General features: G+C 43.3%; 1 protein-coding gene across 2 annotated transcripts in view; it reads left to right on the forward strand.

The window, feature by feature from the left end:
- Window positions 1-20157, forward strand: part of PRKRA (protein activator of interferon induced protein kinase EIF2AK2) — a 39474-nt gene extending 19317 nt beyond the window's left edge. For both annotated transcript variants that reach the window (XM_068245432.1, XM_068245433.1), the window contains 6 exons: window positions 3474-3555; window positions 7575-7659; window positions 10240-10357; window positions 13447-13544; window positions 15744-15918; window positions 18038-20157. In XM_068245432.1, coding sequence (XP_068101533.1) covers window positions 3474-3555; window positions 7575-7659; window positions 10240-10357; window positions 13447-13544; window positions 15744-15918; window positions 18038-18195 — 716 coding nt within the window. In that variant the 3' untranslated portion in view covers window positions 18196-20157. The remainder of the gene's footprint in view (window positions 1-3473; window positions 3556-7574; window positions 7660-10239; window positions 10358-13446; window positions 13545-15743; window positions 15919-18037) is intronic.
- Window positions 20158-23353: the final 3196 nt, after the last annotated feature.

Genomic DNA, 23353 nt, shown 5'->3' on the forward strand with positions numbered 1-23353 from the left:
GGTTTCCTAAACTGAGGAGTTGGATGATTTTTGTACCAAATCCACAGCTCTGGTAAATATAAGACTAAGGAGCCTTTTTGAGTACCTGGAGTCGGAGTCGGTGGTTTCATAAAGCGTCGAGTTGGATGATGTTTATACAGACTCCACAGCCCTGCATTATAGTACTGGTCATGCCCTCACTCTAGGAGACGAGCACACGGAAGTATGCTATTCACCATTTTCCTGAAGGCTATGTAACGGGCTGAGCCATGTTGCTGACATAAGACCACCTCCAGTGGAGCTTTGAGGCTTGGCCAGAAAAGGTCAGATAACATCGGCATAAGATGAGAATTTCATGTATATTTTACGTGTTTTTTTTTTTTTTGGGTGGTTGAGGAAAGGAGGATACTGTTTATTTACTGGAGTGGTGGACCCTAAGGCTATTTACAGGAGAAAAATAAAAAAGCTGAATATACTGGTAGTAGTTTTTTTTTCCCAGTGTGTGAGCTGCAAGACCAGAGGATGACCTTGTACATGACACTGGAGAGCATTCCAAGTACAAGAAAACCTTGGATTGCAAATACCGTGGTGTAAGAGCACTTTGCAAAACAAGCAAACCTTTTTATTAAATTTTGATTAAATGACCAAACATCTTGATATACAGGGAAAAGAATGTTTACGTGCTTCACATCACAACTGAGCTGATGGTTCTTCTCCGTTTTGTGCTGCAGGATTGTGCTTAATCTAAGTGTAGGGATTATAAAATGTTACATTTCTGTGGAAACCTCAAAAGTAGGCAAAAGCAACTTGTTAAACCCACACACAAAATAAATATAACAATTCTGTTATAGTGAGTCTTTTTTTTTTTTTTTTAACATTTTATTCAGTACTTTATATACCGTATATACTTGTGTATAAGCCGAATTTTTCAGTACAAAAAATGTGCTGAAGCTACCCCCCCTCGACTTATATGCGAGTCACGTACCTTTTGCTATGTGCATGACCTGCTCCATGGCCCGTAGTGCAAAACGGATTGGATGCTGGTGGCTGTAGGAAGATTTGCAGTGATTCGCAGGGCGGAGTGCAGACTGTAGGATCAGTGTAGTGTTTATGTATTTAGTGAAGTGCAGTTACCAGACTCTCCGCCTTTAATCTGACTTGGCCCTGATCTCTGTGCACCAGCTCCGCCCCCTGATTTCCTGCTCCTCTCATCGGCTCCGAACCTACCGGCTACACACATCAGGCCCGATCCTTGCCGACTCCCGGCTCTACTGTCCTCCTTGAGCTGGCTTCGGTCCCCTGGCTTACAGCTTCCTCGTGTCGGCTCCATCGCATCATCAGACACATGCCTAGATGCACATTTTGCATAAACATATTTAATTTAGGAGGTAGTGCTTTCCTAGAGACTGCAGGGACACAACAAATACCATTAAACAACTGAGTATTCTGGGAGACAACATACTGGCACATGAGGGATGGTACCAGGCTGATGCCAGCGGCTTCTTCCAGCTCCCTGTAGTCCTCCTCGTCCCTCACCATCATTATGCATTGCTTTATTCAGCCTGTCTGCTCATCCTAAAGCTGGTCAACTTAGCTTGTTGCAAGCTACTGTGCATGTGCAGGATGCTGCATTTCCTAACCTAGGCTTATACGTGAGTCAATAACTTTTTCATGGTTTCTGAGGTAAAAGTGGTGACCTTGGCTTATATACGGGTCAGCCTATACACGTGTATATACGGTAGTACAGTACTTTGTATTAAATATTTTTCTATAAATGTTTTTGGATTGCGGAATGAATCACCTAAGTTTCCATTAATCCTTAAGGGAAAGTTTGCTTTGATAGAATTCTTTGGATTAAGAGTATGTTTCCGGAATGAATTATGCTCAGTGTTTCCGCTGTATATCATAATTTTTACACCTAATGGTCACTGCTTATTCAGACACTGAATAAATCCAGCAGAGCTCTACACCTCCTTAAAGCATACCAAAATGGCATATAATAGTAAATCCTAGTGGTGTATCTTTTTTATAGTGTGGTTGAGAAATTTGAGTCCTGTACTAGTTTCAGGTTTGTGAGAATTTGGACTGTCCCCAGGCGATTTGCTAGATGAGACCATGTTCTTTTTTTGGCACTGCACTCTACATTGCTAAGGGCTTTCGGTGCTTGCATCATTAAAGCACATAGTATCCAAAATCCAAGTTGTATCTTTTTGATTTTTGAACCTCCCTATGCTTGCAAAACTATACCAAGTTTACATGTGACTTGACATGATTTACATTATCCCTAGCAAACTTGCAGAACTGAACTGAAAGGAATTACTTTTTCACTTAAGTGCCATCTGTTAATATTTTGGCTTCAGTCTTGTCCTTATGTGACATCAACAGTTGTGCACCTAGCTGAGTCAGAACGCCTTATCTGCATACTCATAGTGGTTCTGTGACTTTAAATTGTATTAAGGGGAAAGGATCAGTTGACTGTCATTTCAAGAGATTCATTCATGGTGCCTGCCCATAATCCTTTCACTTAAAATTTTAAGGGAACCTGAAGTGAGAGGCATATAGTAGCTGCCATATTTATTTACTTTTAAACAATACTAGTTGCTTGGTTTGTTGGCTTGTTCAGGATCTATGGCTAAAAGTATTAAGGCTCGTACAAACGCACTGACCAACTGCCTGATTATCGTCTGACTTTAGTCTGTTGGGCGATGATCGTGTGTGTGTGTGCGCGCGCGCCCACAAACTACTAGATGAGCGCCTGATAACAGGTGGTTTGCCTGATCCAACTGTCGGTTCTACTCACACCACTGTTGGGTTGATATCGTTCAGTTGGTCCATGTCTACAAGTCGTTTGAACGACATGTACTTGTCAGTCCGTAATTACACTTGCGTTCGCAGTATGTAAATTGGTCGTTTAGTTGTGTGTACATACAAGTCATGCGGTTGTTCGTGCACATGTTGTGCGTTGTTTGGACATGTGTACGCACCTTTAGAGGAAGATCATCAGCAGAACAGCTGGGCAATTTGCATTGTTTAAAACAATACAAATATGTCAGCCTCCATATTTTTCTCACTTTAGGTGTGCTTTAAAGTGTATTTTTTACTTTTCCTCAGAAAAAAATTGTCAGCAAGTAGTATTACATTTCAGGTGTCTAAATCCCCCCCCCCCCCCCCCCCATCTTGCATCAGAACCATATGCCTCACCAATGTCCTCTATTCACTGTAATGGACTATTTAAACAAGCAACTTTATAATAAAGGCTGTGACTAGTGGGAAAATGACAAAATCTATAACTGCACATCACAGCAATATAACCTAACTTCAGTTCTGTTTAATTGAAAAGACATTTCCACTGTGATGTTTTGTCATGGGATGTATTTATTAATCCCAGGTATACGCCCCATGTGTTTAACAATTGTGTTGTGCAAGAACTGCCCAATACTGTAATAGTGCACTTGTTGTATATCTTGACGATTTCATTGTTTCACTTTTTGTAGGGGAGGGTCCTAGCAAGAAGATGGCTAAACATAAAGCTGCTGAAGCTGCTCTGAACATATTAAGAGGAGATGCCAACTTAAAGTGAGTTTTCTTTCCTTTTTCAAATTAATTGAATGTATTAGCAAAAAGTGCCAGTTAAAGGAATACTGTAGGGGGAAAAAAAGAGTTGAACTTACCTGGGGCTTCTAATGGTCCCCCACAGACATCCTGTGCCTGTGCAGCCACTCACCGATGCTCCTGTGCCTGCCTCCGGTTCAATTCTGGAATTTGCAACTTTAAAGTCAGAAAATCACTGCGCGGCCGTGCCCTCCAGCTGACTTCACCAGGAGTGTATTGCGCAGACCCAGTGCAGTCTGCACAGTGGTTTTCAGACTTTAAAGAAAGTCCAGAAATTCCAGAAGTGAACCGGAGGCGGGGACTGGAGCATCGGTGAGTGGCTGCACAGACACAGGATGTCTGTGGGGGGACCATTAGAAGCCCCGGGTAAGTTCAACTTTTGTTTTTGTTTTTTTCCTGGGACAGAAACATTTCCCATTCCTTAGCGGTAATCCCAAGTCAGGTTCAGGACGGAAATCCTCAACTCAGAGCGGTAATCCCGTGCCTGAGTGAGTTGTATGCAGGGGCTGCTGCAGATCTCTGTGGGGGTTTTTTATTTTTCCCTGTTTTTAGGGTCTAAAAGCGTGTGAAAAAATTGCACGGCTTTTAGATACTGAATACGAAGCTGTCTGCCATGACACACCGCACGTGGAGCTTGATTCACAAGAGTGCTAACTGATAGAACGACCGTTTTTGTGCGAATGTTTGCGTTTCGCGCGGTGGCAAATTTTTGCGTGCAAACGATATCAGTTTCGTGCGCAAACACGGATTTTCACGCAAAACCGATATCGTTTGCGTGCGAAAACGTTACTGTTGGGCGCGAAAAAGCACGACCGTTTTCGGGTGATCGCGAAATCAGTTACCACTCTCTTGTGATTCAAGCCCATAGTGTCAGCAACACAGGTAGCATGAAAGTCTTAAAGGGAAGGTCCAAGCACAAAAAAAAAAATGAGTTTAACTTACCTGGGGCTTCTACCAGCCCCATGTAGCCATCCTGTGCCCTCATAGTCACTCACTGCTGCTCCAGTCCCCCGCTGGCAGCTTTCTGACCTCGGAGGTCAGGGCCGCATTGTGTACATTTTTACGCATTCCCGCTAGTGCAGGAACATTAACATATACATTTTTACGCGTTAGTGGTGCAACGCATACATTTTTGTTCCTGCACTAGCTGGAATGCGTAAAAATGTATGCAATGCGGCCCTGACCTCCGAGGTCAAAAAGCTGCCAGCGGGGGACTGGAGCAGCAGTGAGTGACTACAAGGGCACAGGATGGCTACATGGGGCTGGTAGAAGCCCCAGGTAAGTGAAACTAATTTTTTTTTTTTGCTTGGACCTTCCCTTTAAGACTTCAATGTTACCATTCACACTACAGTGTGCATTCCCGTGTGCTACGTTATTGCGCAGCCGGGAACATCCTAGCACATGCTGCATGCATTTTAATGCATCTTTCAAGCAAAAGCTGCCTATTGTGATGCACCCTTCCGTGCATTACAGCGCATGCTCAAAATATCATTCATGCATGCGTTGCCCAGTTTGCACGAGCCCCTAATGCTGGGAATACACGGCTCAATTCTAAGCCATTAAGATGCTTAGTTAGATAATTTCCGACATGTCCGATCACCTGCCCGAACGTTTTGCCACTCGATTCACCATTGAAGTTAATTAAAAGAAAAACGAGCGGAAGATAAGAGAATCGAGCGGGCAAAACGATCGGGCGCAGAATTGAGTGCCAGAATAAACCTGTGTATTCCCAGCATAAGATTCCTGACAATTTTGGCATTTCAGCAGTCACGATTAATACAGCAATAAATTTGTGTTACTTATGCCATCAAAGTGGTACTTTGTTTTTTTTGTTTTTTTCGATACAATCTAGGCTTTTTAAAAAATGTGCATTTTCTGCACTTACATCTATCTTTTCCCTGTAAAATGACAATATTAAAAAAAAATTCTTGAAAACAAATATTTATTTTTTTTTCAAGAATTTTTTTCAATATCATTTTACAGGGAAAAAATAGATGGAATTGCAGAAAATACACTTTTAATTTTTAACCCTTCCTAATTTTTCACACAAGTGGCACAATTATAACAATATTTCTAGAATACTTTTCTCCCATAGGACTAAAAGCGCTTAGGTTTTCTCAGATTCAGTAATTGGTAGTAGGATGACAACACAAATTATATTTCTGTAAATGACAAACTGAACAGATGGGTTTTCAGTCTGGATTTAAACATGTCCTGAGACGGAGCTGTCCTGATCTGCTAAGGTATAAAACATCTCAATATATATTTGGCTTGTCTCGATTTAAAATGATACCATACATGCCATATTTCAATCACTAGTTGGGCATGTAGCATACCATTATCGCCAGTCTGCACGACTGGATGCGAGTGTTATGGCGACAGTTTGCCGACCCCAATGTACATAAACATTGCTAGGCAAAAGCATTGCGATGCATCTATACAGTATTGGGTCCTCGAACAGTCGCCCTAGCGATAGAATCTGATTGATGTGGCTGGCTGCAATTACAATTGACCGTGAATCTTAAAGGAGAACTGTAGTGAGAGGAATATGGAGGCTGCCATATTTATTTCCTTTTAAGCAATACCAGTTGCCTGGCTATTCAGCTAATCCTCTGCCTCTAATACTTTCAGCCATAGGCCCTGAACAAGCATGCAGCAGATCAGGTGTTTCTGACAAATTAGACAGATATGACAAGATTAGCTGCATGCTGGTTTCTGGTGTGATTCAAACACTTCTTCAGCCAAATACACCAGCAGGGCTGCCAGGCAACTGGTATTGCTTAAAAGAAAATAAACATGGCAGCCTCCATATCCCTCTCACTACAGTTCTCCTTTTAAAGGGAAGATCAGAGGAAAAAAGACTTACCCGAGGCTTCCTCCAGCCCCTGGCAGACGATATGTCCTTTGCTGCAGCTCTGGTGTTATAAGGTCCCCTCTGTTGCAAATGCTGACCTCGCCAGGTCTGCATCTTCTGCGCCTGCATGAGCACTCGGCCGCACTGCTCACACTCCAGTGGCCGGGAGCATCCTGCGCAGGTGCAGTAGTTCTGTTCACTCGAGGCCACGTGAGCAGTATGCAGGTGCAGAAGATGCCAACTTGGCGAGGTCTACATTTGCAACTGAGGGGACCTCGGGACACCAGAGCTGCGGCGAAGGACATATTGGCTGCCAGGGGCTGGAGGAAGCCCCGGGTAAGAATTGTTTTTCCTTGAACCTTCCCTTTTTAAAGCCAAATACATCAATTCACTGGTGTCTACTTGACATTTCAACTTTATTCCAATCTGCTATTACAAGTTGTCCCTCACCCATTAAAAAGAGCAGTACTGCGATGACCCACCTAAGCTGAATCACAGCCGGCTGTGCCACACACTCCGGTTCCCCATGCACACCAACACGCATACATACATGGCAGTCTTTTGCTCCCGGGAGTCTAAATGTACTGTCTGCAGCCAGCAAACCGTCTACTGAATCTCCATTTTGCATCGTTTCCTTCATGCCGGAGACTTGCGCCTGCGCAGTAGAGCAGACCCGACAGCGATCGGGTATTTCCGCCTACTTCGGAGCCGACAGCCGTCAGAACGCCTGCGCAGGAGCCGGGAAGGTAAATATTGACATCACCGCTGTACGGAGGGCTGCAGCGAGACCCCTGAGGGGCGGAGGACGGCGTGGAAAGCCTCATTAGGATCTTGAGGCTTCCCCCACCCGAGGTGAGTACATCCCCCCCCCCCCCCCCGGGGACGTTTTGACGTTACAGATTCTCTTTAAACACTTGGTCACATTTTTTGTAATGTTCTCTATACCTAAATATTATTGGCTTATTGGTGCACTGTCATCGCAGCTTGCTTGCCCCAGAACTGCAAGGGGCGGTGTTTAGGGGATTACAGGTACCCTTTTTGAAGGTTGAATTTTTATCCATCTTTCAGCTTTTGGTTACTGTGTTTTCTAAGCATCCTTTTTTTTAATTTGTACTGTTTTATTTCACAGCTTGCCAGTACCAGAACCTGTTACCCGAGATGCATCAAAGCAACCAGCCAATCAGGCGCAAGGCAATCCTATTGGCTCACTACAGGTACTTTATTAACATTCTTTAAAGGAAACCTACAAGAACAAAAAAAAGATACTTACCTGGGGCTTCCTCCAGCCCGTGGCAGCCGTCCTGTGCCCTTGCCGCTGCTCCGGAGGCTCCCAGTCTTCTCCGCTGCAGATCCCGACCTCTCCAGGTCGGGTTCCAGGTCAGTGTCTTCTGCGCTCCACCGCGCGGGACACTTGGTCCGGCCAACGTCATCAGGATGGTACAGTGCAGGCGGACACTTACTTTTTATCATTCATCCTTTCAGTTTATCTCTGCTGTCCCTAAAAACTCCAATCATTTCTGTATACTGATTCTGCGTTAGACATATGTGTGGAGCCTTGTTTGAAGTTACTGCACTAGGGATTACTCAGCTTAAATGTACTATTCACAGGATATCCATGGATGAGCAGATGCCTTCTTCCCTTGTAAAATAATATGGCTTTGCAGTAAACCTAGTGATTGTACCGGTGCAAAGCTTTTACTTCCTACTTTTTGTGCTGCACCACACAGCTGTCACCTCTGGGTGTCGCGTGTGAAATCTACATAGAGCTCCAGCAGCCTTAAAGGGAACCTTAACTGAACGGGGGGTAAAGAGTTTTACTTACCTGGGGCTATTACCAGCCCCCTGCAGCAGTCCTGTGCCCTCGGCGCCGCTCTAGAATCCTCTGGTCCCCCGCTGTCACTTAGTTTCGTTTTTGACGACTCACCTGTCGCCGGCCGCCATGCGTATTATTGGACGCATTCACCAATGCAATTAGCGCTATGGCGGACCGCAACGCGTACAAAAATATGCGTTGCCGCATATCTACGCGTGCGGAATGCGGCAACGCGTATTTTTGTACGCGTTGCGGTCCGCAATAGCGCTAATTGCATTGGTGAATGCGTCCAATAATACGCATGGCGGCCGGCGACTGGTGAGTCGTCAAAAACGAAACTAAGTGACAGCGGGGGACCAGAGGATTCCAGAGCGGCGCCGAGGGCACAGGACTGCTGCAGGGGGCTGGTAATAGCCCCAGGTAAGTAAAACTCTTAACCCCCCGTTCAGTTAAGGTTCCCTTTAAAGAGACTCTGAAGCAAATTTTTTTTGCTAAATTTACCTTTCCATTCGCTTCAGAAGTCTCTCCAGCGCTAAACCGTCGCATCCTCGCCAAAAAACGAGGGCTGCAGACCCCCAAATGCCTGGGGCAATCATCCACGACCAACTTGTTCGTGGATTGTGCTCCCCGGAGAGGCTGAGCTATTTGCTGTAGCTCCGCCTCTCCTGCAGTTGATCGCCACGCAGATCTCCGCCTCTCCCCGCCCCTCTCTGTGAAGAAAGAGTGAGAGAGGCGGCGATGCGTGGCGATTGACGGCAGGAAAGGCAGAGCTACAGCAGAGAGCTCTGCCCTTTCCAGGAAGCGCCGTCAGTCCATCCCCCCCCCCCCCCCCCCCAGGGGGGATTCGGGGGGTAGGCAGCCCTCCATTTTTTTGCCAGGGATGCGACTGTTTAGCACTGGAAAGTACTGAAGCGAATGGAAAGTTCAATTTAGCAATATATTTTTGCTTCAGACTCTTCTTTAAAGGGCACGGAGTACCTTGACATGTTTTAAGAATGAACCTCCTCATAAAGGAGGTTCGTAATGCAATATACTTTTGGGGGATCCCCATTGCTTACCTATGAAGCGCTGTTCCTGTAAACTCATGTTTGTGTGGAGTGCACCATCGTCCACAGCAGCCTCATTTCAAAGAATCTGCTTGTGTAGTGCGCTACCATCTGCAATGCATGCCAGGAGCAGAAGTCTGTGCTTCTCCCCAGTGGGAGATGTATTTGCATCTATGTAATACAGCGCCCAGCTGACATTGTGGGAGTGAGTGCAGAGGACAATGCTCTCTGCCAGAAATTGGGCAAATCTATCCATGAGGCTGATAGCTGACTGAAATGTCCGAGGGCACTGGAGGCTGCTGTACACATGCCAGATTCTTGTCAGAGGCATTCGTTATCGGCCCCTTCAGCTGAGTTTAATCTAGCGTGTTAACTAGGCTTTATTCTGGAGAGTTCTCCACATCACCTACTCTGACATTTCTGTTGTTCAGCACATGCATCTACTTAAAGTGTACCTGAAGGGGGAAAAAGTGCCCCTAGGGGTTACTTACCTCGGGAGGGGGAAGCCTCTGGATCCTAAAGATGCTTCCCCTGTCGTCCTCCGCAGAGGGGATCCAGCAAAAGTCAGCTTGTCACTGCTTCTGCAGACGCACTAGCAGATTTCCACTCGGGCTTCGGCGGAAATAGCAAAGCCCGATTAGGAGAGCGGCCCCGATCAGACTCTATCCGCTGGAGCCTAAGCAGGAAAGCTGCTAGTGCACCTCCGTAGGTAGGCGAATGTAAATTATTATTGTTGCTGTTGGCTCAGGGGTCCAAGCGCTGGAACAAGCTGGCTGTGGAGGATGAGAAGCCTCATTAGGATCCAGAGACTTATCCCCCCCCCCCCCCCCCCTCCCGAGGTATCAGGTTTTTATTTTAAAACTTACAGATTCTCTTTAAACTGGAGAGTGCTGGACTCTTTGTGATCTTCTAAAATCGCTGCTTTTTTTCTGCAGGAACTTGCCGTACAAAAAGGTTGGAGAATGCCTGAGTATTTTGTATCTCAGGAAGACGGACCGGCGCATAAGAGGGAGTTTACCCTGTCCTGTAGAGTGGAAACCTTTGTAGAAACTGGTAAGTTTATCCTCTGGTATAGTTGGGTTGCATAAACTTGTACAATGACGATGGACATGAGATTAGTTAACAAAGCTACCCGTTCATGACTAAGGAGGAAATGTTTGACTCGATACAAATATCACATCTGATAAAAATTTAGGCCCAATCATTGTTCTGTTGGGAAAGGTTGTTTTTTGGGGAATGAAGTTTGGCTGGCGTGCAGGGAGCTGCAGACATGAGCGACATTAGAGCAGGGCTCCAGCTTTGTACTTTATTTTATGTGACAATTTGTTACAGATGTAAAGAGCACTGAGCATCATAAAACCTTTTTTACAATGAACCACCCCATAAGGAAGGTTTGTAATTAAGTATGCCTTTTGCAGGGTCAGGGTTTGGGGTGAGTCCACTACTTAATAGGGATGAGCAAAGAGATGCAAATTCTTCAGAGTTTATGCACATATATGCAGTTTGATAATGGACCAATTTAAACCCAGGTTTAAATTGATTGGTCCATTTTGAAGTTGCATACATTTACAAAAAATTGGGAATAATTTTGCATTAACTCCGAAGTATTTGCATATCATTGATCATCCCTACTACTTACCTACTGGGTGCTGGTCTCCAGCAAATACGGAATGCGCCATCTTCTCTTTTGGATAGAATGCATTTCATAGTTTTTGGAAGTGTCTCCTATGCATGTGTGTTGCAATGAATGATGGGACATGTAATCCATGGATGCAAGTACATCTCTGTACTGCATTTATGCCACACATTGCGGCGTGCGTGCAACAGACTCCCGGGAACTATAAAATGCTGCAGAGATGTACTCGCCCACGGACTACTTCTGCCGGCATGCATTGCAGCTCACATGCGACACACTCCCGGGAACTGCAAAATGCTGCAGAGATGTACTCTTATCCACGGACTACCCTACATCGCACTTGTGAGAGACACTCCCCGGAAACACATAATGCAGCAGATACATGCAGGCCTAGGTGCTTCCCATATGGGTCAGGCACAAAAGGAGCAGCACCGTTTAGGTAAGTAGCATTCATTACGTTCCTCTCTTATGGTGCTCAGAGCCATTTAATGTTTGTGGACCTTCGCTACCCCACCACCCACAGAACTTTTCATAACAATCAGACCTCAGAATGCTGGTCATTTTATTTATTTTTTTTAAAACCTTCACTTCAATGTCGTGGTATATCCTTGATCACTTCTTGTGGGCTTTTTTTTTTCTTTAACTTATTTGTGCCAGCTGTTTGGGTATTCCAGGGTGAGTGACAAGCCACACCTAATTTATATTGTGCTTTTCTCCTGGCGGACTCGCAGCGCATCAGGGCTGTGACCACTAGGGCACACTCAGCAGGCAGTAGCAGTGTTGGGTAGTCTTGCCCAAGGACTCCTTACTGAATAGGTGCTGGCTTACTGAACAGGAAGAGCAGAAATACGAACCCTGGAAAGAGGGTGAGAGGAGGTAAAGCCAGGTCAGGCTTATCACTTTGCTTTGGGTAAATCTAGATGGAGAAGAATTTGCTGCTGCTTTCTCACCAGCTGAGCAATCCGTAGTTTGGTATCAAGAGAACATGCATAGGATGTGTCTGCAGCCGTTTTCAGACATCAGCTACAAGATCTAATTAAAGCAAATCTACAGTCTTCATAATTACTAAAAACCTGTCTCCCATTTCCTTATTGCTCTTATAGTCATTCCACCTGCATTTGAATTTTATGTAAACTCCTGGGTAGAATGAGGTTAGAGAGTAGGGATCATCTATGCCAGGCGGTGGAGTCTGTACAGAAATCACCTGACTCCTCAGTTTATGAAACCTTCAACTCCAGGTACCCAAAATTGCTCCAACTCCTTGACTCCGACTCCACAGCCCTGGAGCTATGAGATGCAAATTGATGTAGGATTATGTACGTTTTTGTGCAAATGTATGCGGCTTGCCATATGGCCCAAAGAAATGCCAACCAGGTTTAAATTGATTGGTCCATTTTCAAGCTTAATATATTTGCATACAAATATTACATAATCCTATATGAACTAGGCAATATTTGCATCTCATTAATTATCCCTAATAGAGATTATCTTGGAGAAACCTACCCTAATTACATGAGCCATTTTAACTTGATTTGCTTCCTAAAGGAACCTGAGGAGAAAGACCTACAGAAGCTGCCGTATTTATTCCCTTTTGAACACCAGCTATACCGGATATTCTGCTGATCTTTCTGGTCAGAAGGGTCTAAATCACACATCTGAAACAAGCATGCAGCTAATCTTGTCAGATGTGTCATAGACATCTGATCCACATGCTTGTTCAGGGTCTATGCCTTAAAGTATTAGAGGATCAGCAGAGTAGCCAGGCAATGTGCATTGTTTAAAAGAAAATAAACATGTCAGACTTCATATCCCTCTCTCCTCTGGTTCCCTTTAAGAAAGTGTGCCTTTTGCTGTCCAGAAACCATCATGGGTTCCACTATAAAGATTTCAATTACCACAAGGTGTCAGACCATGTCTCAGGATACTGCAGTGTATAAGAAATTGGGCCTTGCATCAGGACGTTACGGCAAAGTCACTCAGAATGACTACAAAACCAAAAAAATTGTGAGTTCTGGAAATGCCACGTTAAATCCTGGATGTAAACCACATAAAGATATTGTGGGGTGATTTAAAATTTTCTGTGTAAGAAATGTCTGCTTTTTCACAGCTAAAACTATTCTGCTTGCATGAGCGGCAGGAACCACGTCCCAGCTGATGTCGAACTGGAGAACCATCATAAGAAACACCTTTTATAAAGTGTGTGTTTTTTTTTTTTGTTTTTTTTTTGTGCAAGCATAAACGGTTTGGTGTCAAATCTGGTATTAACGTTTCCATAAAAAGACATGGCATCTGTTAATTTTGCGTAAAATAAATTGCATTGTTTCTTCATGATTTCCTTCGGTTGCATCATGGTATCCTTTTATTTTTATTTTTTTTTACTGAAGGAAAACTGATACTTAATTTCTTCACATGACTGTTCATTGGTTACTTCTGGACCATTACCTTTCGAAGTATGAAATAACACCCATTTGTTGAGCATGAAATGACTTCTGGCTTTTCCTTGTAGGATCTGGCACATCAAAGAAAGTGGCAAAGAGGATAGCAGCGGAGAAATTACTCGACAAATTGCACAGCATTCCCGCAGACAACCTCAATATCTCCCTAGTAAGCATGCTTCATATTACATTACTAGCTAAAATATCCAGTAAAATAAAAAGTGGGAATGCTAGCTTGATGTATCATGACTCCCCAGCATGATGGCTAAAGGGGCCCATACATACACTGGTCAATTTCAGAAATCGATTCTATCAGATTTATCCATTTTGCGGCCGATTTCGATGGATTTGATCTGACAGGATGGAAAATCTAGGTCAGCAGCAGATCCATGGCCCATAGTTGCATTGGATCTAATAATCCAATAATGCATTTATTTTTTTTTATTTATTTATTTTTTTCTTTAAACTCAGCATAACCATCCAGGTCGTTACCCGACTTTTTCACCAGCCTCTCTCCATTCTTATTTTTGCCCTCGAGGCGTTGCGTCAGGGGGTTAGCATCATAGTTTGAGAAAACATTTTTCATATGCTAATAAGGATTAAAAAAAAGAAAGATTGTGTATTCTTATAATGCATTTAGATAGATATCCAATAAATTTAATTCTTAAATCTATTGGAAATCTGTTCCTAGTGTGTGGCACACATCAGATTCACCTTGACGGGCATCTGACAGAGATCTGATGGTCGAATCTGCTGCAAATCTATAAGTGTATGGCCACCTTAAGATATAGTTGGTTTAAGGGTTTTAGATTTAGATACCTTGTCAAACAAAATGTACCGTAGTTATGCTAAGAGGTTTCAGAAACAGAATATTGTTTGAACCTCCATGGCGTTAAATTTCCCTAGGCTTTCTGTGCAAAAAATGATAAAATACATTTTTAAAACTTTTTTTTTTTTCCTGTAACTTGCCAAAATGTGTCAAGCAAGGGTCTAGTATACAGTGCAGGAGAGTTTTGATGTGTATGCACGTTTATACTGTTCACAGCATGTTTTGTTTGGACGGAGAATCTGTCCATACCGCTAGGGAGGTTTAAAGTGTATGGACCACAATATATGTATATTAAATCATATCCACCCCCTAGACGCCAGTCGATAATGTACTGTACGTGTCTGTCCGTGTGTGCCATTATCATTAGTGATTGCTAATTCAGCATGTTCACATATCTGTGTTGTAACAGATCACATTTTCCCAATTAGCTGTTTGCAGTGTGTTTATGGATAATGCCTGTGAATCTGTGTACATTGCATAGACATTGAGGAAGCTTTCAAATAAAACGATCTATTTAGTATTTATATAGCTCTGACATCATCGGCAGCGCTGTATAGAGTATATACTCTTGCCACTAATGTGTGGAGTGCAGATTGCAGCAGCACACATGCATTATCAAACGCAAGATGTGCAACTCGCATAATGTGAAAACAGCCTAAGGAGCCATGGCTTTTAGGATTTTTTTTTTTTTAGCAATCTGGATTTAAGTAGCACATCAAAATTGGGCCAAAGTCAACAGGAAGCGCTTTTGATTGGCTTGATTCCAAGTCTTGAGGCCTTGTTGCTGAATAATTCCTGCCAGGCATGGACTTTCGGGTAGTAAACTTCTCTAATTTCGGAATTCAAATGAAGTCTGACTTCACGTGTGACAGCGGGGTAGATTACCCAGAAGTCTTCGGTGATGTTTGCGTTCCATTACGTTTTTATAGGCATAATGAAAGACTAGTTCCACCACTCGCTTCCGCCTTTTGGCTTGAAAGGGGAAGCGCGGTACTGAGTCATGCAACGAGACTTTCATTACGCCTATAACGCGTAATGGAATGCAGACGTCCGCAAATTCTTATGTAAGTTAACCCCTCCATCCCGTGGTCACACATGAAGTCATTACACTTCATTTGAATTCCAAATTTGAGTAGTTTACCACTCGAAAGCCCATGCCTGATTCCTGCTAATGTGAAGTCCTTTCACTTCTTAATGGATGCAGTAGTGATTGGGAGAAATGGTTTACTATGTCTGGTACTAGCAAATGAGAGCTTCTAGCAGCTGACCCATTCAACTATCTGTTACTAATGGTCTGCTAACCCCAACCTCCACTTCCTGGGTAAAACTGATGAGCATGTTAGAATGTTTTGCTTATAATGTCAAACTGCTGAGTGTAAAATGTATTGAGAACATCTAAATATGTAACATGCTATTTCTGAAAATATCTCCATGCCCATGTGAGTTGCCTTTTTTTTAAGGGAAGCTAGAAAGGCCTTTTACGCTATATTGTAAAAGATGAAATTGCTAAAAGCTGAGTTTTTTCTTGCTTCTTTGCAGAAAAAGGGGGCTGGAAATAATCCTGGCTGTACCTGGGATAAACTCCAGAACTCTTCTGGAGAGAAGATAAACGTACTGAAGAGAAATGCACTGAGTATTCCCAACACGGATTATGTGAAGATGCTGACTGAGCTGGCGGAGGAGCAGGAATTTCGGGTATCCTATTTGGATATCGGTAAGAATTTTCACTCCAATGACGATTTTAACTTTATTTGCAGCCATGACAATACTGTTGTACAGTGTGGTGAACAGTGTGTCCAGAATAAATTTACATACTCTCTGACCAGTTCATTTAGAGACATACCCAGATATTACCATCTGTTCAGGTGCTCAGTCAACTTCACTAATGCACATAGCGCTTGTCAGACGTGTTTATCTCTGCCACAGGCAAAGTAAAATAGTTGTTTCCTAAAATAATTGCAGCGTATAGGGATCCATTTTATCACCTGAAAACGCATTAGTTACCTTGGGTAACTGCTTGACTTTTCCTTGCACAACTCTCCTTTATGGAAAGCAATAAATGGTCACAGCCCTCTCAACCAAAATAAAAATTAAAGAGAACTTGAGGTGGGTTCACATGAGGCCTGCACTGCCACACTTTCACTTTCGTGACCTCTGGGTCACGACGCTGGAAGGAGAGAGCGAGAGAGAGATCTCTCCCAGCGTGCAGGGGGGGGGGGGAGCAGTGGGCGTGGCCAGGGAGAGCTTCCTAATGGCAGCGCCGGAAAGCCTGCAGAAACACCCCTAGTGGGCGTTTTGAGCAGGGAATCACTCTCCTCCCATTACCCTCCGAGATGGCGACAAATATTGTTGCTAAATTTGGGGGGCTATAGTGGGGGGGGGCGACACACAGAGACATGTTCTCTGCCCCATGACATGCCTCTGTGTCCCATCTGCCGCACGCCTCGGGTTCTCATTAAGAATTAGTTGTTTCGGGATTAATCCTTCCTGCCATCCTCTGAATCGGTTTAAGTGTGTAACACCCCCCCCTTCTTTGTCTGTGTTGGTTCTTAAACCTTCCATCTGATCGCACAGCCATGACCACTCCACTTTGTCTGCAGTACCTGCTGCCGTCCTGCCCCACAACAGTAGAAAATCACTTTCCTCACACCTGTCACAGGCCTATTTGTCTCCAGGCCTGGAAGCCAGTGCTGAGCCCCGCAGGTACACCACTCCTGCCACACGTCTACTGTAAATTCAAAAAAAGGAGACAGCACTCGAGTAGCTTCTTCAAGTAATCTGTATTAGAGCCGTACAGTTACAGAGCAGACAGGAGACAGAGCAGACAGACTACGCCCGAAACTTGTCGTGTCTCCTGTCTGCTCTGTAACTGTTTGGCTCTAATACAGATTACTTGAAGAAGCTACTCGAGTGCTGTCTCCTTTTTTTTGAATTTACAGTCCTGCCCCACAACCCCTGCTCCAACCCATGATTGCCATGCCTCTTACAAGAATGTGCAGCAATCCCCCTCCAGAAGCCCGCAGGGATCAGGACAGAAACCTCATTTTTAATCTGCCTTTTCATCGAGAGAAAAAATACACTAATCTATTTTTTTTCTGAAAAAGCGTGTGAAAACACCTATCTTTGTGGTTCCATAGGAAATCATTGTATGCGAATCACATGGGGGGGAAAAATTGCTGTGGTATTTTCACACACACAAATTTGCATTGCTGATTGCACACAATCGGCATGATTCATAAAGCTGTTTCACCTGTTTTCACCTTATCTGTGTTACATTTTTAAGCTTCTAAAGAGCAAAAATGTAATATAAGGTAAGAAAAGTAATATTGAAATGAAGTTAATTAGGAACAACTTACTTTTAGTGTTTATTTACTTGTAAATGTGCTGAAGTTATTTTTATCGATTAGTTGATAAATAAGACATTAGCTTTGTGAATAGAGCCCAATGTGAAATTATATGCAATTCAGCATGCGTTTTACGCTATGCTCCCAGCCTGAGGGTCAGAGATTTTGTATGGAGGCGGGCTCTCCTTGGTGTTGGGGTTATGAATGAGAGATTTTTAAAGTGAACCCGAGGTGAGTTTTATATGGAAGCTGACATATTTATTTCTTTTTTTAAGCAATACTGCATGTGCTTTTTCAGGGTCTGTGGCTAAAAGTATTACATGCTAAGTGACAGGGTAGCCAGAAAGCTGGTATTAAAAGGAAATCGATATGGCAGCCTCCATATCATTCGTACTTCAGTTGTAGCTAAAAAATGAAACTTGTATGCATATTTCATGTTTTCAGTGTATGTGGAGAGTAAATGGTACCTTTTCTTTTTCTTACTTTCAGAGGAACTGAGTGTGAACGGCCAGTTCCAGTGTCTTGCAGAGATCTCCACCAGTCCTGTCACTGTCTGCCACGGGACAGGCCTCTCTTGTGGCAACGCTCATAATGACGCCGCCCACAATGCACTGCAGTATCTAAAGATAATGGCAGGAAGGAAATGAGAGAAGGAAGGATCCAGTGTGGCATTGGCTTCTTTCCTTACCTCCGACATTTAGATATAAGTAATCGTGGCTGTACCAAAAGTAAAAGGTACCTTATTGACATGGTATGTTAGTGTATGAAGAAATGGATCCCAAGTATTAAATGTCATTGTTATGCTTCAGTTCTCAAGAACCCAAATGTACTATGAATTTTTTGGCTTTCTTTTAACATTGAATGAAAATGAAGAAACTTGCATACTTCACTTTTGCACTGAAAAACATCATTGGTCTGTGGAGACAATTTAAAGGACTTGTCCACTAAGACTTGTCAACATTTCATTAATGTTTTCAGTATTTGATAGGAGCATTTGCAGCTAACTAAATTGAAAGGGAATCACCACATAATCATACTCGCCCTAGAGAAGGCTGTCTTAGGATTCCTGAAGTTGAAATCCTGGCTGTGGATGATGCTGTGGTACTCTTGCATGCATACTTCCTTCTTCACTCCATTTAACTTGCTGAACCAGCAGGAAGTGACATAAAATGTTCAGCAAGAATCCATGCAGAAAACCAGGATGTGGTGACGTCCACTTCAGGAATCCTGCAACAGCTTCCTTTGCGGCAAATAGGATAATCATGCCTACTCCTACCTCGATTTGCTTATTTCCGGATAAATACAGGCGATTCCATTTGCAGGGTCTAAGGGGATTAGAAAGAGTTTCTCTAAGAAGTTCATTCAGTTTTGCTTGCAAAGAAGTTACTTGATAGAAATAATGGGTAGTGTAGGCCGTTTCCTGATGCTCCTGAATCCTGGTACTTTAGTTTGCGTTATTGCATGTTGGGAGATCTTTTTCTCAACCGATCATAAATGTCATGGCCAGTAAGCCACAGCTGGTACACAAGTGTGCCATTTGCAGAACCTGTACTTCATATAATTTCCTTATAGTGGATGGAGGTGACTGTGCATTTCTCAATGCATGCAGCTGAGCATTTCATGAGGTGTTAGCGTAACTGACTTGAGAAAGTCTTAAGAGCTATGTCACATTGGGTGACTGAGATGATGGCAAATTATAATAGAGCTTCAGTCTTATTAAGCTCGATCAGTTATAGTGCCTGATAATGACAAGAAACACAAATATCGAGACAGGTTAGTAGTCTAGTCTCTGCACACGCTAAGAAATGCAGCTCAACAATCTTCTGGTCCACCTGCACAATAGCTCAGCAGGAATGTTGTGACCGCTCATATACTGTAGTTGCCAGATGCTGGCAGAACACTAATGTCCGCCTAACATGTACTGTTGCTGGCTTTAAACTTTTGGTTCCCAAAAATGCTTGGCCTGATCCCCAGATAAGATTGTAGAGTCACAGGATCCTGGCACAACCCTGGACAAAGAATCTCTCATCCTTCCCAACTTAAATGTACATGATATGATTCTTTGTACGATTCGATGCAATTCGATTTGCCATTGTTTTGAATTGCAAATCGAACTGAATCGAATCTCTATCGGACATGTCGGATTTAATCGAATCGTAAATAGAATCGTACAAAGAATCGTATAGTGTAGATTGGGCTTAAAACTGACCCCTGAGCTCTTTGAATAACCGGCTGAGCCTGTACTACCCACTAAAGCTTTGCATTAGGTCATATTGGACATAGTCCTATGCTCTATAAGGATCCAAACCTGAAAAATGAATGTGGACTGTATCATCGTGGAATCTAGGTGCACATTGGAGATTTACATGTCCCTGATTTTTCTGCCTGCTGCTCCATAGAACCTGTGTCCTTTATATACTATTGGACACCATGAGCATGGCAGAAGAGTGATCTTCGGTGAAATTGTAAAGCATATCAACAAATACTGAAAACCTAAATGAAACAGGTCTTAAGGTGACATTTCTTTAATAGCATGTACTAGAAAATAACTTTGTGTGAATGGTGGCCTTTTTTAAAAAAAAATAAAAAAAAACATTTTAAAGACTTAAGCCAGTCTTGTTGTTTCTTTACATCACCTTTTTGTGCAACTGTAATGAGGGAGAGAGGGGTAGGAGGAGGTAACAGACGTGGCCGATACTAGAAATACTCTATAAAGTATTTTTGTGATACTTTACACTTCCACTGCCCATCAGAATGCCAGCCTGCTTGCATGCTTTGGTAGCAGAACTCCGTGTTGGCTGCATAAATCAGCGACTTTCTCCATAATGGTGTAAACTGAGGATATACTGTATACGGCAGTATGTGTGGATACAGATGGTCTGGCAAGTAAATCTCTTCACTCTGTCGCATGTAATAAATATAGTGTGAGATCTCCTGTCTGCTTTCTGTGCTTGGCATCTTGCTGGGAACACAGTGTTATGTTTATTTGACTGGCTGGTTGGAGCCACTGCAGTGTACTATTACCTCGATCCATTCTAATCGTCCTGCCACATTCATTGCTTAATATAGCCATCCATGATTTGATACAGTGCAGCTGCTGGTGTGGATGTCATTTAAAGGCACCAGTATGTAGTTTTTATACTATACTGCAATGGCAATTTTAACTTTTAGATTTTAGTTTTCAATAATTGGTATGGGGATTGAGATGTTTCTATGGGATAATTTTCAAGATGTGTATATTTTCAGTAAAAATTAGCATTTTGACCATCCAATCACTGACCAATTTTACAAACTCTGTGTTGTATGAGGGATCACCTACGCAATCTGCTCCTAGTATTCAGTAGCTGTTGATCTTCACAATTATGACTGGCCAATTTTACCACGTTCATATAGTATAAGTGTGTACCAGGCTCTTAAAGTGGAATAAAACTCTGACATAACATTCAATAAAAATGTTTCCTACTTTTAATTACCCATACAGTTATCACATTTGATTTTGTGACATTAACATTGCCTGTTTACAAATTAAGATTCCAAAGTACAGTTTATCTCCCCTGAAAGCTGCCATTGAATTTTATTAAAACATTTTTCATAAATATACAGCAGCTATCTAGCGATGATTTCTCCTATGTCCCTGCTTGTCAGCTCCCCTGCAGTTCCTTCTGCAGGTGGCTGGCTGTGTAACTTAAAGGGAACTAGAAGCTAGTAAAATTATTTAAAATAAACACATGCTGTAGCTGCAAATGAATATTACATACTAACCTCACCGTCAGTTCTTCTCGGAAGCTCACCATTTTCTTCTTACAGTGATCCCTTCCAGTTCTGACAATATTTTGTCAGAACTGAAATATACCAGTTGCTGTCAGTTATATATCAGCAACCGTCAGTTACAACTGAATGTGCAAGGTAATGTCCGTGTTTCCCTATGGCTCAAGTGGGTGATATTACAGTTTAACAGTGTGCTGACCAGGAAGCTGTTATGGGGTAATGGCCATTTTTAAAATGGACAGAGAATTCCATTGATCACCGTGGACAAATGGGATGCATTAGAGGAGAAAGAAATTGAGTAGACTACACAGGAGGTAAGTATGACCTGCGTATGGTTATTTTGACTTTTTTTTTATTTTCAGTTCAGGTTCAATTTCAGGCATCAAATTGATCGGAAATTGATTGTATCAAATTGATCAATTTTGGGGCGGAATTCGATCAATTTGATCTGACAGGAGGGAAAATCTAGGTCTATCTGCTGGCAGCAGATCGATGGCCCATAGAGTTGCATTGGATCTAATGGTCCAATAATGCATGCAGTGGCTGGATCGTGTAATGGTTAAGGGCTCTGCCTCTGACACAGGAGACCTCAGTTTAAATCTCGGCTCTACCTGTTCAGTAAACCAGCACCTATTTCAGTAAGGAGTTTCTTGGGCAAGTCTCCTTAACACTGCTACTGCCTACTGAGTGCGCTCTAGTGGCTGCCTCGCAAGCGCTTTGAGTCCGACAGGAGAAAGGCGCTATACAAATACTGCAATTATTATTATTTAGTTTCATTCTGAAATCTATTGGAAATCTGTTCCTAGTGTGTGGCACACATCAGATTAGACTTGACAGGCATCTGACAGAAATCTACCTGATGGTCAAATCTGCTGCAAATCTGTGTATGACCACCATAATTGTAACAAGTGAGGAATGTAAACACAAGATAATGTTATCTCCACTTCAGATTGAATCCTAAGCTGAAGGGGCTTTCCATGGGAGGACAAAGTGCTGTTAAGCCGCATCTACACACGTAGATGCGGCCGCGATGCTCCTTATTATTATTGATAAGATCCAACAGGACGGATCTTGCTTCTGCCGATTCCCTGCTCGCTCCCCGTGAGGGGACAATGGCAGGGAATCGAGCGGAAGATAAGCGGCGGGGACGAGCGGGGAATCGAATGCGGCGCGAGCGAGGACGTGGAAGAGGCGATCCAGCGGCTAATCGAGCCGCCGGATCGCAGCCTCATCTACGCGTGTAGATGAGGCTATAGGGTTTGAATGCTGTTCTACTACAATTTGATTCCAATAGTAAGTTTAACCAGCTTAGCGGTATGGACAAGCTCAGCTTGTCCATGACCGCCGCGCTGGATTTCTCAGGCCCTGGCTTTCACAATTTTTTTTTTCCAAACGCGCAGCTAGCACTTTGCTAGCTGGATGCCTCTGCGCAGCGGCTATCATGTAGCTAGCGCCATGATTTAAAACCTCCCTTTAACCACCCTGGCGCATTTATTGAAGGTTCTGGGTTCTATAGAGCCTTCCTGTTCTCCTCCGGTTCCCTACGCTCTGTACTGCGCGAGCGCCCTCTCTCGCACACGAAGCCCGAGTCCTTCCGAAGACTGCCGAAGTCTCCTGCAGCGGGCGATTCAAACAGCAGCCTGTGGGGGAACGAGGACACCGGGAAGGCTCTGTAAGACTGTCTTCCCTCTCCTTAGGCGAGTATCAACGCTTCAGACTTGCTTTAGGGCTGTAAGTAATCCTTTAGAGCAAAGAAATGCTGAGTTTTAAGACCACTTTGAGATGACCAGTGGTTCTATTTTTGTTTTTTTTTTATTTTTAATAAGTTTTATGTTAATAAGTGTAAGGCCCCATTCACACTTGCGTTTTTCCATGCAAACGGACCGGATCCTGATCGGATCAGGACCTGATCCGGTCCGTTTGCATCAGGCTGCCATCTGGATCCGTGGGCAAAAAATAGCGAAATTTTAAGAAAAAAAATGTTGGTCAGCAGAAGGTGCACCTGGTGCGCCTGTAGAATCAGGTTCCTCCACTGTA

This window comes from Hyperolius riggenbachi, chromosome 7 (genome assembly GCF_040937935.1).
Source record: "Hyperolius riggenbachi isolate aHypRig1 chromosome 7, aHypRig1.pri, whole genome shotgun sequence".
NCBI classification, from domain to species: domain Eukaryota; kingdom Metazoa; phylum Chordata; class Amphibia; order Anura; family Hyperoliidae; genus Hyperolius; species Hyperolius riggenbachi.